Source organism: Sebastes fasciatus, chromosome 18 (assembly GCF_043250625.1).
Source record: "Sebastes fasciatus isolate fSebFas1 chromosome 18, fSebFas1.pri, whole genome shotgun sequence".
In the NCBI taxonomy this organism is placed as follows: domain Eukaryota; kingdom Metazoa; phylum Chordata; class Actinopteri; order Perciformes; family Sebastidae; genus Sebastes; species Sebastes fasciatus.
Window position 1 is genome coordinate 26748378 of NC_133812.1, and position 13314 is coordinate 26761691.

At 43.0% G+C, this 13314-nt stretch overlaps 1 protein-coding gene across 1 annotated transcript; it reads left to right on the plus strand.

The window, feature by feature from the left end:
- The first annotated feature begins 196 nt into the window (after positions 1 to 196).
- Positions 197 to 11051, plus strand: LOC141756523 (NLR family CARD domain-containing protein 3-like). The gene is made up of 9 exons (XM_074616333.1): positions 197 to 1218; positions 1489 to 1567; positions 1760 to 1988; positions 3119 to 4922; positions 5015 to 5188; positions 5465 to 5638; positions 5782 to 5955; positions 7058 to 7104; positions 10228 to 11051. Exons 1-9 carry the CDS (start codon positions 977 to 979, stop codon positions 10779 to 10781), a joined length of 3477 nt encoding a protein of 1158 aa, XP_074472434.1. The 5' UTR covers positions 197 to 976; the 3' UTR covers positions 10782 to 11051.
- Positions 11052 to 13314: the final 2263 nt, after the last annotated feature.

Genomic DNA, 13314 nt, shown 5'->3' on the forward strand with positions numbered 1-13314 from the left:
TCAGATCAGTGTGAGCGTCATCATTCATGTTCTGAGATCAGTGTGAGCGTCATCATTCATGTTCTCAGATCAGTGTGAGCGTCATCATTCATGTTCTCAGATCAGTGTGAGCGTCATCATTCATGTTCTCAGATCAGGGTGAGCGTCATCATTCAAAAGAACTACTTAGTTAGGCAAAAAAACAAACAACAGAACAAACACTGCTGCTTCATTGCATCTTTCAATGCTGAGCTGATCTCTAGTTCATTAGATAGTTGGTCAGCATCATCTAGTGGACGGATAGTAGAACTACACCAACTGAGCTGTGATTTCTCCGACACTGACTGGGTTTCTTTCACAGGTTAGACTGGTTTGGTTTTCACGTCACTGAGGGGTTGTTTTGCTAATAATGCTCACAGACACCAGGACTGACGAGGAAGAGATGAGCAGCTTCTTCTTCTTCAACCAGTGTTTCCTCGACACATGAAGGTGGAAAGTGTCTGTAAACTGACCTGAAGTGAGTTCAACAGGTGAGAATCCAACCAGAGGAATCTGTAAATGTTTGATCATCAGGATCACTTTGATCACATCCTGCTGTATCACCCTTTAACTGCTTCTCGATGCTGATTGGCTGTTTCAAAATATCTCTTTGAAATATTCTGTAGAATTTCTCTCTGAGTTGAAGCACAATGATTTTAGAGAGATTTACATGTGATGTTGTTTGTGTTTCTGGAGTAGAATCAACAGCAGTTTTATGTAATCTGAGTTCACATCAGTGAAACATGCAGGAAGTGTCTGAACTGGTCTGACAGCTTGGATCAACTTGACTGAGGTGCTTTTTCAACTGTTAATCCTCTGAAGTTACATTCATTACGTGTTACATGCTCAAATACAGCTATCTTCCAACAGTGAGTCTGACCTGGTTTCACTGAGGACCCCTTTAGCACAGTCCGGGTCCAGGTCCAGGTCCAGGTCCTGTGATGTGAACCTTGTTGTAATGAGTGACTGCATGTTGTTGTGTTTGTGTGAAAGTGTGGACTCTGTTATGGATCAGTGTGAGAACAGAGAGGAGGGAGTCCTTCCCTTTAAAACCACTGCTGAACCTGGACCTGAATCTGGACCTGGACCTGGACCTGGACCTGGACCTGGACCTGAACTCAGCTACTTGTCCATGAAGAGTGACATGTCTATGGGTGAACCTCTTGTCTTCAAAGATGGGCACCGGTCTGATGATCGAATGTAATAATTCATCACAGTTTGTTGTAAAACATATATTCATTACAATTTCAGTGTAACTGTGCATTTGCATTGCTTCTTTTAAAAACATAACATCCAACAATTCATGCAGAAATCGCAGACTTAATTTTTGTGTTTCTACCTGAACTCCTTATGACGGAACAACGTGTGTGTGTGTGTGTGTGTGTGTGTGTGTGTGTGTGTGTGTGTGTGTGTGTGTGTGTGTGTGTGTGTGTGTGTGTGTGTGTGTGTGTGTGTGCATTTGCTTCACAGAGTTCATCAGCAGAGTTTAAAGGTCACCCGTGGTCAGTCTGCCCTGCAGCATCAAACACAACTTGACTCCATGTTTATGGTGTGTAAATGTACAAGTACAGCTAAACTAAAACACACATACTGAACTACCATTACTGGCGTATTAATATGTGTCTCCAGCAGGGATGCACCGATACCCGATACCCGATACTGGTATCGGGTATCGGGTATCGGGTGTGCTCATGTACTCGTACTCGTACTCGTACGAAGTTTACATTTTATTCTGTTCCAGCTGCTGGAAGAAAACATCGTCAGCTTTGTGAAGAACGAGCTGAAGAAGATCCAGAGTCTTCTGAGTACAGATTACCCAGAATGCTTAAAGAGTCAGAGGGAGGATGAGGAGGTGTTGGTTGGAGAGGAGGAAGAGCAGAGGAGGAGGAGCAGAGAGGCATTTCTGCAGATCACACTGAACTTCCTGAGGAGAATGAAGCAGGAGGAGCTGGCTGACTGTCTGCAGAGCAGTAAGCGGTTTATCTATCCTTTAGGGATGCTCATTTTGAAATATTTTCTTAACCGATAACCGACCCTCGTTAACCGATTGTTAACCGTTAACAAGTTTGGGTTTTCCAGGTCTGTCTGGCAGCCTCCCTGCCATCTGATCCAACTCACCACCAGCCATTGATCAGTTGACAGCTCTGCTCCTCTCTTCACCCGAGTGTCCAAGACATACGGCCACAGATCTGATGATGGGATCGCAAAGTTGATCATCGATCGTTGGCCATGGGTGTTCTGGTTTTAAGTACACTTATGAACAACCTATGCTTGAACATGGTGTTTGTTATGGCCAATCAATGACTAGCACAGAAATCTAACAACAAAGCATCACTCGTGTTCAGATCAGGCAGGCCATTCCTCCCAATTACCCCCCTCCAGGTTTCTACGTCATTGCCCATGTGAGCGTTGAAGTCCCCCAGCAGAACTATAGAGTCCCCAGTCGGCACCCTTTCCAGGACGCCACCCAGAGACTCCAAGAAGGCCAGAGAATCTGAGCTGCTGTTTGGTGCATAAGCATAAAAAACAGTCGGAAACTTCCTCCCCGAGACTCGCAGTGGCATAGAGGCAACCCTCTCGTTCTCCGGGGAGAACTCCAACACAGCGGCGCTCAGCCGGAGGGCTTGTGAGTATCCCCATACCCTCCAGGCGCCTCTCACCCTGGACAACTCTGGAACAGGAGAGCGTCTAGCCCCTCTACAGTAGTTTGGTTCCAGAACCAGAGATATGCGTGGAGGTGACCCCAACTATGTGTAGTTGATACCGCTCCATCTCCCGCACCAGCTCCAGTTCCCTCTCCGCCAGAGAGGTGAAGTTCCGCATGATCAGCATGCTTAGATCCTCGCCTTTGCCTGCCGCCCGGCTCACACCACAACCGACCCCAATGCCTATCCCTGCGGGTGGTGGGCCCACAGGGTTTAACAGGTTTAACATGGTGGAAAGAGGAAATGGAAGAAACATGGGAAAAGTTTACATTTAAAACTCTGCTGCACATATTTGTATCAGATTTATGAATTTGTCTGGTCTGAAAACAGCCAGAAACAGTTCACAACTGATGTACTGAACAACAACTCACTGGTTTCATTGTTTGTTTATCCAGGAACTATTGCTGCAGTGTGTCAACGTAAACTCAAATCTAACCTGAAGGAGAAGTTCGAGTATGTGTTTGAGGGAATCACTAAAGCAGGAAACCCAACCCTTCTGAATCAGATCTACACAGAGCTCTACATCACAGAGGGAGGGACTACAGAGGTCAATGATGAACATGAGGTCAGACTGATTGAAACAGCATCCAGGAAACCAGACAGACCAGAAACAACAATCAGATGTGAAGACATCTTTAAAGCGTCACCTGGAAGAGATGAACCAATCAGAACAGTGATGACAAAGGGAGTGGCTGGCATCGGGAAAACAGTCTTAACACAGAAGTTCACTCTGGACTGGGCTGAAGACAAAGCCAACCAGGACATACAGTTCACATTTCCATTCACTTTCAGAGAGCTGAATGTGCTGAAAGAGAAGAAGTACAGCTTGGTGAAACTTGTTCATCACTTCTTTACTGAAACCGAAGCAGCGGGAATCTGCAGGTTTGAAGAGTTCCCGATCGTGTTCATCTTTGACGGTCTGGATGAGTGTCGACTTCCTCTGGACTTCCTCAACAATGAGATCCTGACTGATGTTACAGAGTCCACCTCAGTGGATGTGCTGCTGACAAACCTCATCAGGGGGAATCTGCTACGCTCGGCTCGCCTCTGGATAACCACACGACCTGCAGCAGCCAATCAGATCCCTCCTGAGTGTGTTGGCATGGTGACAGAGGTCAGAGGGTTCACCGACCCACAGAAGGAGGAGTACTTCAGGAAGAGATCCAAAGATGAGGAGCAGACCAGAACAGTCATCTCCCACATCAAGACATCACGAAGCCTCCACATCATGTGCCACATCCCGGTCTTCTGCTGGATCACTGCTACAGTTCTGGAGGAGGTGTTGAAGACCAGAAAGAGAGGAGAGCTGCCCAAGACCCTGACTGAGATGTTCATCCACTTCCTGGTGGTTCAGTCCAAACTGAAGAACATCAAGTATCATGGAGGAGCTGAGAGAGATCCACACTGGAGTCCAGAGAGTAGGAAGATGATCGAGTCTCTGGGAAAACTGGCTTTTGAGCAGCTGCAGAAAGGCAAGCTGATCTTCTATGAATCTGACCTGACAGAGTGTGACATTGATATCAGAGCAGCCTCAGTGTACTCAGGAGTGTTCACACAGATCTTTGAAGAGGAGGGAAGAACGTACCAGGACAAGGTGTTCTGCTTCGTCCATCTGAGTGTTCAGGAGTTTCTGGCTGCTCTTCACGTCCATCTGACATTCATCAACTCTGGTGTCAATCTGATGACAGAAGAACAATCAACCTCCCGGTTGTCTAAAGTATTTAGAGGGCAACCTAAACTAACAGATCTCTACCAGAGTGCTGTGGACAAGGCCTTACAGAGTCCAAACGGACACCTGGACTTGTTCCTCCGCTTCCTCCTGGGTCTTTCCCTGCAGACCAATCAGTATCTCCTACAAGGTCTGCTGACACAAACAGGAAGTAGCTCACAGATCAACCAGAAAGCTGTAGAGTACATCAAGAAGAAGATCAGTGAGGATCTGTCACCAGAGAGAAGCATCAATCTGTTCCACTGTCTGAATGAACTGAATGATCGTTCTCTAGTGGAGGCGATCCAACAGTCCCTGAGATCTGGATGTCTCTCCACGGATGAACTGTCTCCTGCTCAGTGGTCAGCTCTGGTCTTCAACTTACTGTCATCAGAAAAAGATCTGGACGTGTTTGACCTGAAGAAATACTCTAGTTCAGAGGAGGATCTTCTGAGGCTGCTGCCAGTGGTCAAAGCCTCCAACAAAGCTCTGTACGTGGATACATAAACAATTCCAAATATATTTAATTTTATACATGACAAATAAAACATTTTGATCGTGCTCATTGCTAATTCCTCTCTAGGCTGACCTGTTTTGACCTCTCAGAGAGAAGCTGTGAAGCTCTGTCCTCAGTTCTCAGCTCCCAGTCTTCTAAACTGAGAGAGCTGGACCTGAGTAACAACAACCTGCAGAGTTCGGAAGTGAAGCTGTTGTCTGTTGGACTGGAGAGTCCACACTGTAAACTGGAAACTCTACGGTAAGTACCAAGCCGATTATAAAGTGTCACATTGCTTTTGCAGAGCCATTTCCCTCGACTAATTTTCAGTTCTCAGTAAATCAGCGTAGAACAAAACACAGATAATAGACAAATACAATTTTAAGACAAGTGGTTTCAAATATTTACAATTTATTTAAAGCAGATTGACAAGCACAAACACATGCACAGACTTACTTTACTTATAATTAAAGTCATGGTTTTCAATCACATAAGATATTAGGATCAATGTTGTCAAATGTATGAATTTCTTTTAAGGCTAACTGGCTGTAATCTGCGAAGGAGAAGCTGTAAAGTTCTGTCCTCAGTTCTGAGTTCCCAGTCCTGTAGTCTGAGAGAGCTGGACCTGAGTAACAACGACCTGCAGGATACCGGAGCGAGGCTGTTGTCTGCTGGATTGAAGAGTCCACACTGCACACTGGAAACCCTCAGGTCAGGATACAGCTGCTTGTTAAAGAGTTTATCTTTTCAGTCTTGCTCATACAGTTTTTTATTCATGTTAGTGAAGATGGTCAACGTCGAACGTCAGATTTCTCCGCTGATACACTGAGCAAACAATGTTTTCCTAATTCAAGGATGTCAGGCTGTCTGGTCACAGAGGACGGCTGTTCTTCTCTGGCCTCAGCTCTGAGCTCCAACCCCTCCCATCTGAGAGAGCTGGACCTGAGCTACAACCATCCAGGAGACTCAGGAGGGAAGCTGCTGGCTGCTGGACTGGAGGATCCACAATGGAGACTGGATACTTTCAGGTATGGACACATACACATTGCAGGTACGTCTAATTTCTGCTCTGGTCCGTCACCACGTAGGATGTCTTATTTGTCTTAATTCTGTTCAGAGGAGTGAGGAGGCCTGAGTTAGGAAATACATGGATCCCCAGAAGTCTTATCGAATGGAAACACCCATTCATTAAAATTGTCGTCTCATTTTAGCCCTGCATGGCTCTAGGGATGGTTATGTTAGTCGGTCCACCACTTTGGTCCGGACTGAAATATCTCAACAACTACTAAATGTGTTGATATTATACTTTGTTCAGACATTTATGGTCCCCAGAGGATTCATCCATAGTGATCGTCTGACTGTTCCTCTAGCGCCACCAGCAGGTTCACATTTTGCTGAGGAAATTGGCAGATTGACTGTTTTACAATACCACATCCATCAGCCATCATTGACTGGGAGGACGATATAGGAACATGTCCTGAAATCACATATGAGGGCATTTGTAGTGCCTCATGGTTTAAATGGCTCCACTATGAGGAGCTACAAAAGTACCAAAGTATATCAGTACACCGGCCGGTCAGCATACAAAAGCACGACGTCGTGTCCACAGCGTTTCTGTAAACTCTCAGTGCCAGATAGATGCTGGGTGTCGGATAGACAAAGGTCCAAACTAGAGAGTTGAATTTTATAGAGTTGTCACTGCAGGATACAACAATGCTCAAACCAAATTTCCAAATTTATTTGGTTAAACTGATCACATATTGGAAATCTAAAAGGTTACTTTCTCGCATAAAAAAACCCATTAAAACTTAATAACAGCTTTCTTGGCAGGTAAAGAATGATAACCATGGATGTATTAACACTGACGACAGGCGGCACTAAGCTAAATAATGGTACTTCCGCTCTAAACGGAAGCGAGAACATAACATGACGCAATGTGGAAGCACCCTAGTTCAGGTAGAGAATAAGGTGAATTGGAGGTCTTCTTTGCTACCTCTGAACGTTGATCTTGTGGTACAAGCAAGTCAAATCTGCTGACTCTCAGGTTCCTGTTTCAGCCTGTTTCTCCGTCACACTGATAAACGGAGGAACAGCAGTTAGGACTCATTGTGACTGTGTTTCTTCCTCCAGGGTGGACCATTGTGGAGAGCAGATGTTAAAACCTGGTCTGAGGAAGTGTAAGTGTGGATTCAGTTTGACTAATGAAGACAAAACAGCACACAGGCAGTTTCTCATTAAACACAAATATGATAGTTGTGTTATTTATTCATTAAAGCTTCAGTAGGCGAGATTGGAGCAAATATGATTTTAAAAAGTTATTTTTATAAAACGGTCGCTATATCGTGACAGTAGTACATGAAACAGGTAACCTGAAAAAAATCATGTTCCTCTGTGTCCTCCGGTGCTCCTAACGGCATCTGCAAGATTCCCCAGACCGGAGAAAAACAAGCAGTAAGAGCTGATCTGAGGTCTGCCGTCAATCTGCCGTCAATCTGCCGTCTATGAGAGCCGGCTGTCAATCACTCGCAAACTCCGACCAAACAGTCAAACTAGGCAGCGCTGATCAAATATGAATCAATAGTATGTTACGTTAATGCCTATTTCTCTCCTCAGATGTTTTCAGAATCATCTTGTAGTGTACGGTTTAGCTGTAAAATGAGAAAGTTTGTGACGCTGCCGCCATTGTGAAATCCGGTGAAGGAACTCCAAGTTCCGGTGTTACGGTTTAACAGGCGACCCTGTTAACTGGCGACTTTCAGCCGAATGAGTCTGTGGTTGTCGTAGTTACGGCAGCTGTTGAAAGCAGGAAGAGAATACGTAGCTGTCCTCATGAATGCCTCTTTGTTTAGTATTTCATTACAATGTTTAAACGTACCGGATTCGTCTTTGGAGCTTTGGAGTCTTGTTTGTGGAAACGTGTCCGCTATATTCTGCTCGCGTTTGAAACGTTGCTTGTTATGATGAATATGTTGAAATCAGGAAGAGCAGCGTCGCTCTTCCTGTAAGCTAATACAAGTTTCTAAATACACATATTCGTCTTTGGAGCTTGTTGTAGTAAACATGTGTCACGTAGAAGAACTCTTCATCCCTTTAAGAAAAAAAAAATGAATAAAAATGTCAGGTTTTACGGGATTTGAACTCATACCAAAATCACAACTTGTGTGACAGACGGAGGTTTCCTCCAATGCACCACCAGCACTGGGGTGGTCACAGGTGAATGTCATATATATCTCAAATATCACACGCTAAGTAGTCACTCTGAGACGCAGAAGGCAGCCAGATTAACTTGTGACCACACTGTCCGTGTACTTCAGACCATCTGATTTACAACACAAGTAAGTGTCTGTTTATGTTGTTGTTGTTGTATTCACGTGGAAACATTGAAGTTTGAAGATCTCGCATCAGCTGCACCATAAAGAAAATGTTTTCAAACCAAAAAGGCACTGGATTGAGAATTGACCCAGACAACAACACAGAAGTCAAACACTCAAGTTATTTTTATTCAGGAGAGGCCAACAAATTTCACTTGTAGCCAATCAATCTGCATAACATACACATGTCTGTACATCCTGCTACTATTTCATCTTATATTCACAAAGCAGCCATTTAACACAGGTTCTTTCTAAAATAAATTATATATTTATGTTAGTAGCTATTAAATTTAAAAGTTAAGATCATCAGTTATAGAAAACATACATAAACATCTGCTTCCTGGGCTCAATCATCACCCTCAAGTCAGAGCAGAATATCAGTAGTGTCACTAAGAAGGTTCAGCAGAGATCAAATCAATTCAATTTGTATAGCCCAATTACAAATTTGGCTCTGGGGGCTTTACAATCTGTACAGGATCCGACACCCTCTGTCCTTTACAGTACGACCCTGTCATTGAATGAGGAAAAAAACCTTTGAACAGGGAAACAAATGTAAGAAACCTCAGGAAGAGCAACAGAGGGATCCCCCTACCAGGATGTACAGACGTGCAATAGATGTTGTGTGTGTGTGTGTGTGTGTGTGTGTGTGTGTACAGAGTAACGATATAATGAAAATATAACATGGACAATCCATATGTCAAAAATGGATGCATATATTGTGAACATAACATCATGTACGCCCTGCAATATTCTCTGCCTCTTCTCCCTTTGTGTAAATAGTATGTTTTCCCCTTGAGAGGGTCATATGTTGTGCAGATTGATTGGCTACAAGTGAAATTTGTTGGCCTCTCCTGAATAAAAATAACTTGAGTGTTTGATTTCTGTGTTGTTGTCTGGGTCAATTCTCAATCCAGTGCCTTTTTGGTTTGAAAACATTTTCTTTATGGTGCAGCTGATGCGAGATCTTCAAACTTCAATATTTCCACGTGAATACAACAACAACAACATAAACAGACACTTACTTGTGTTGTAAATCAGATGGTCTGAAGTACACGGACAGTGTGGTCACAAGTTAATCTGGCTGCTTGCTGCGTCTCAGAGCGACTACTTAGCGTGTGATATTTGAGATAAATATGACATTCACCTGTGACCACCTCAGTGCTGGTGGCGCATTGGAGGAAACCTCTGTCTGTCACACAAGCTGTGATTTTGGTATGAGTTCAAATCCCGTAAAACCTGACATTTTTATTCATTTTTTTTTTCTTAAAGGGATGAAGAGTTCTTCTACGTGACACATGTTTACTACAACAAGCTCCAAAGACGAATATGTGTATTTAGAAACTTGTATTAGTTTACAGGAAGAGCGACGCTGCTCTTCCTAATTTCAACATATTCATCATAACAAGCAACGTTTCAAACGCGAGCAGAATATAGCGGACACGTTTCCACAAACAAGACTCCAAAGCTCCAAAGACGAATCCGGTATGTTTAAACATTGTAATGAAATACTAAACAAAGAGGCATTCACGAGGACAGCTACGTATTCTCTTCCTGCTTTCAACAGCTGCCGTAACTACGACAACCACAGACTCATTCGGCTGAAAGTCGCCAGTTAACAGGGTCGCCTGTTAAACCGTAACACCGGTCACATGACCGGAGCACAGCCGATAGGAACGCTCTCTCAATGAAATGACCTGTGATTGGTCAAAGTCTCCCGTGACGGGCTAGATTTTCTAAAGCCTGAAAACAGAGCTATGAGGAGGTGCAGAAGTCTAGTTATCTCTCAGAACACTTGAATTACAATATGCTGAAAGGTTATTATGGAATATTTGCCCAATGATGCCAAAACTATACTGCCTACTGAAGCTTTAAAACATGACTGACAACAACATAAACTGCTGCTGTGTTGTGTCTTGTTCTCTCCATCAGATGCCTGTGAACTCACACCGGACACTCACACAGCAAACTGTTTCCTCAAACTGTCTGACAACAACAGGACGGTGATTCATGTGGGCAAGGAGCAGCCGTATCCTGATCATCCAGAGAGGTTTGACTACTGGGCTCAGCTGCTGTGTAGAGACGGTCTGACTGGTCGCTGCTACTGGGAGGTGGAGTGGAAAGGAGCAGTTCGTGTAGCGGTGACTTACGGAGGAATCAGCAGGAGGGGAAACACCAATGACTGTGTGTTTGGAAGAAATGATCGGTCCTGGAGTCTGAGCTGCTGTGATGATAATTACTCTGTCTGTCACAATAACAGAATCAGATCCATCCCTCCTATCTCCTCTTCCTCCTCCTCTTCCTCCTCTGGTAGAGTAGCAGTGTATGTGGACTGTCCTGCCGGCACTCTGTCGTTCTACAGAGTCTCCTCTGACACACGGATCCACCTCCACACCTTCAGCACCGCGTTCACTGAACCTCTTTATCCTGCGTTTGGGTTTATGTTCAAGGCATATGGTGCCTCGGTGTCTCTGTGTTCTCTGTAGGAGGGACACGACTTCCTGTCCTGTGGTTTAAATGTTGATGGTGGACGAGGCTTCACTTTGGTTGACTGTTGGCTCACTGATTGTATATTTTAATGTCAGAAATGTGAGAGATGAGAGAGATGATCTCCGCACTGCTCAACTTGTTGTGTGCAAACTGAGTTAACTTTGATATTCACTTTAAAAAAACTAATTCTTGGAGCAGCATCTAGCAGCTGTTAATGTCTGTAGTGATTGTCTTTTAGTTCAGTAAAGATTTAAAGACAAAACCAGAGTTGGTGTTCACATGATTTCAACAAATCCATCCATCCATCCATTTTCTTCCACTTATCCAGTGCCGGGTCGCAGGGGCAGCATGCTTAGCAGAGTATTCCAGATGTTCCTCTTCCCAGCAACGTTTTCCTGCTCTTCCTTGGGGAATATTTTTAGTCTATGTGCAGTGGTTGTAATTATTAATCAAATTATTATTTTTTATAATATTTTTCACTCTATATGCAGTGGTGGTAATTATATATGAAATCTTTATTTTTATAATATTTTTACTCTGTGCAGTGGTGGTAATATCACTCCAGTCCAGTAGGTGGCGGTAATGCATCTATAACATGGTTCACCAACCACCATTAAAACTCAAAGGAGAATCATGGTGGAACTAGCCAGCCAGCAAGTAAATGAGTAAAGTTTAACTACTTAATGCTTCATCCACATACTCTTGTCACATGTAAAAAAGCGCATTGTTATTGCCGGAGTGACACATTTTTCCGGCTCATTTTCTGTAACCAATGTAGCATTAAAACATGGTGGAATTATGTATTCTTTAATATTAAGTTTGACTAAGTATTTACACAATTGGAATAATATTTTTCTCTGAACTATATTTTTGAGTCGGTTTGTTTTTCTTTTAAATTATCATTAATTTCATTTAGTATTTCATATGTATTCATTTCATATGTTTAATTATTCATTCATTAATTAATTAATTTATTATCGACAGACTGACTGACCTCTTGAATGAATCTGAATGGCCAGTCACGTTCATCAGAATGGTGCTTCCGGCTCCTTAATTTCTTCTGTGAACTAATGCAACTGCAACTAGTAACAGCTCTAATTGTTTATTTCATATTTTAGAAACATGGGTATGATCCCCTGAAAGCTGAACATGTGTAAAAAACTAGAGCTGTTAATCGATTAAAACATTTAATCGTGATTAATCAAATAAATCACACATTTTTTATCTGTTCTAAATGTACCTTAAATGGAGATTTATCAAGTATTTAATACTCTTATCAACATGTGAGTGGAAAAATATGCTACTTTATGCAAATGTATGTATATATTGATTATTGAAAGTCAATTAACAACACAAAACAATGACAGATATTGTCCAGAAACCCTCACAGGTACTGCATTTAGCATAAAACAATATGCTCAAATCATAACATGGCAAACTGCAGCCCAACAGGCAACAACAGCTGTCAGTGTGTCAGTGTGCTGACTTGACTATGACTTGCCCCAAACTGCATGTGATTATAATAAAGTGGGCATGTCTGTAAAGGGGAGACTCGTGGGTACCCATAGAACCCATTTACATTCACATATCTGGAGGTCAGAGGTCAAGGGACCCCTTTGAACATGGTTCATATGATACCAGTATCTTCACTCTAGCTTTAGAACTGAGCCCGCTACATCAGATGGAAATAGTTGAATCTGTACTGAAGTTGACTAAATTAAATGTGCCACTGTTCCATTAGTCTCGTTAATACTCGATAATTACTCATGTGACTCAGCAGTGATGTAACTCAGGATCTCATCTCAGCCTTCACTTCACCGTCCTGCAGTCTGAACGTTCACGCTTCAACGACTTCATTCAACACACACACACACACACACACTCAGCTCTGCTGTATTGAGAGCAGAGATTTCATCAGTCGGCGACTGAAGCTGCCTCTCAGATGAAGGGAAGTCTCTAGAGACTCACAGAGTGTTGCTTAAAGAGAGTTTAATAAACTGAGAGATGTACTCACAGTACTGGGACACGGCTCGGGCTCAAAGACCGGACTACAGGAGATACACAGTGAGTATCACACAGTTTATTATGTTCACGTTACGGCTTCAAACAGTCCTAGAAACAGGACGTCAGCGCCTGACTTTCAAATTAAAACGCTCTTAAAGAACCACAGTAAAGTTAAAGAAGCACTGGAAGATAAATCTGACATTTCAGTGGCTTTTGATGGAATTTGCTTTTCCCTTTTTTTCTGTATGTTTCCATAAATGCAAAACCTGCACAAAGAACGTATATTGATAAGAAGTGAAAGCCAATTGTTTGTTCCATTGCAACGTCACTGGCAGAGCTATGCTTCTGCCATTTTGAACTGAAAGCGACTACCGGACGCCAGTAAAACGTCCGCCTACAAAGTGCCTTACAAAAGTAAAACTAAATTATTTCTACTCTATTGTCATATTTAATGTCTCTACTGACAAGGCCTGTGTTGAACAATACAAATATTATAAATATAATACATGTTTTCAGTCCAAAAAT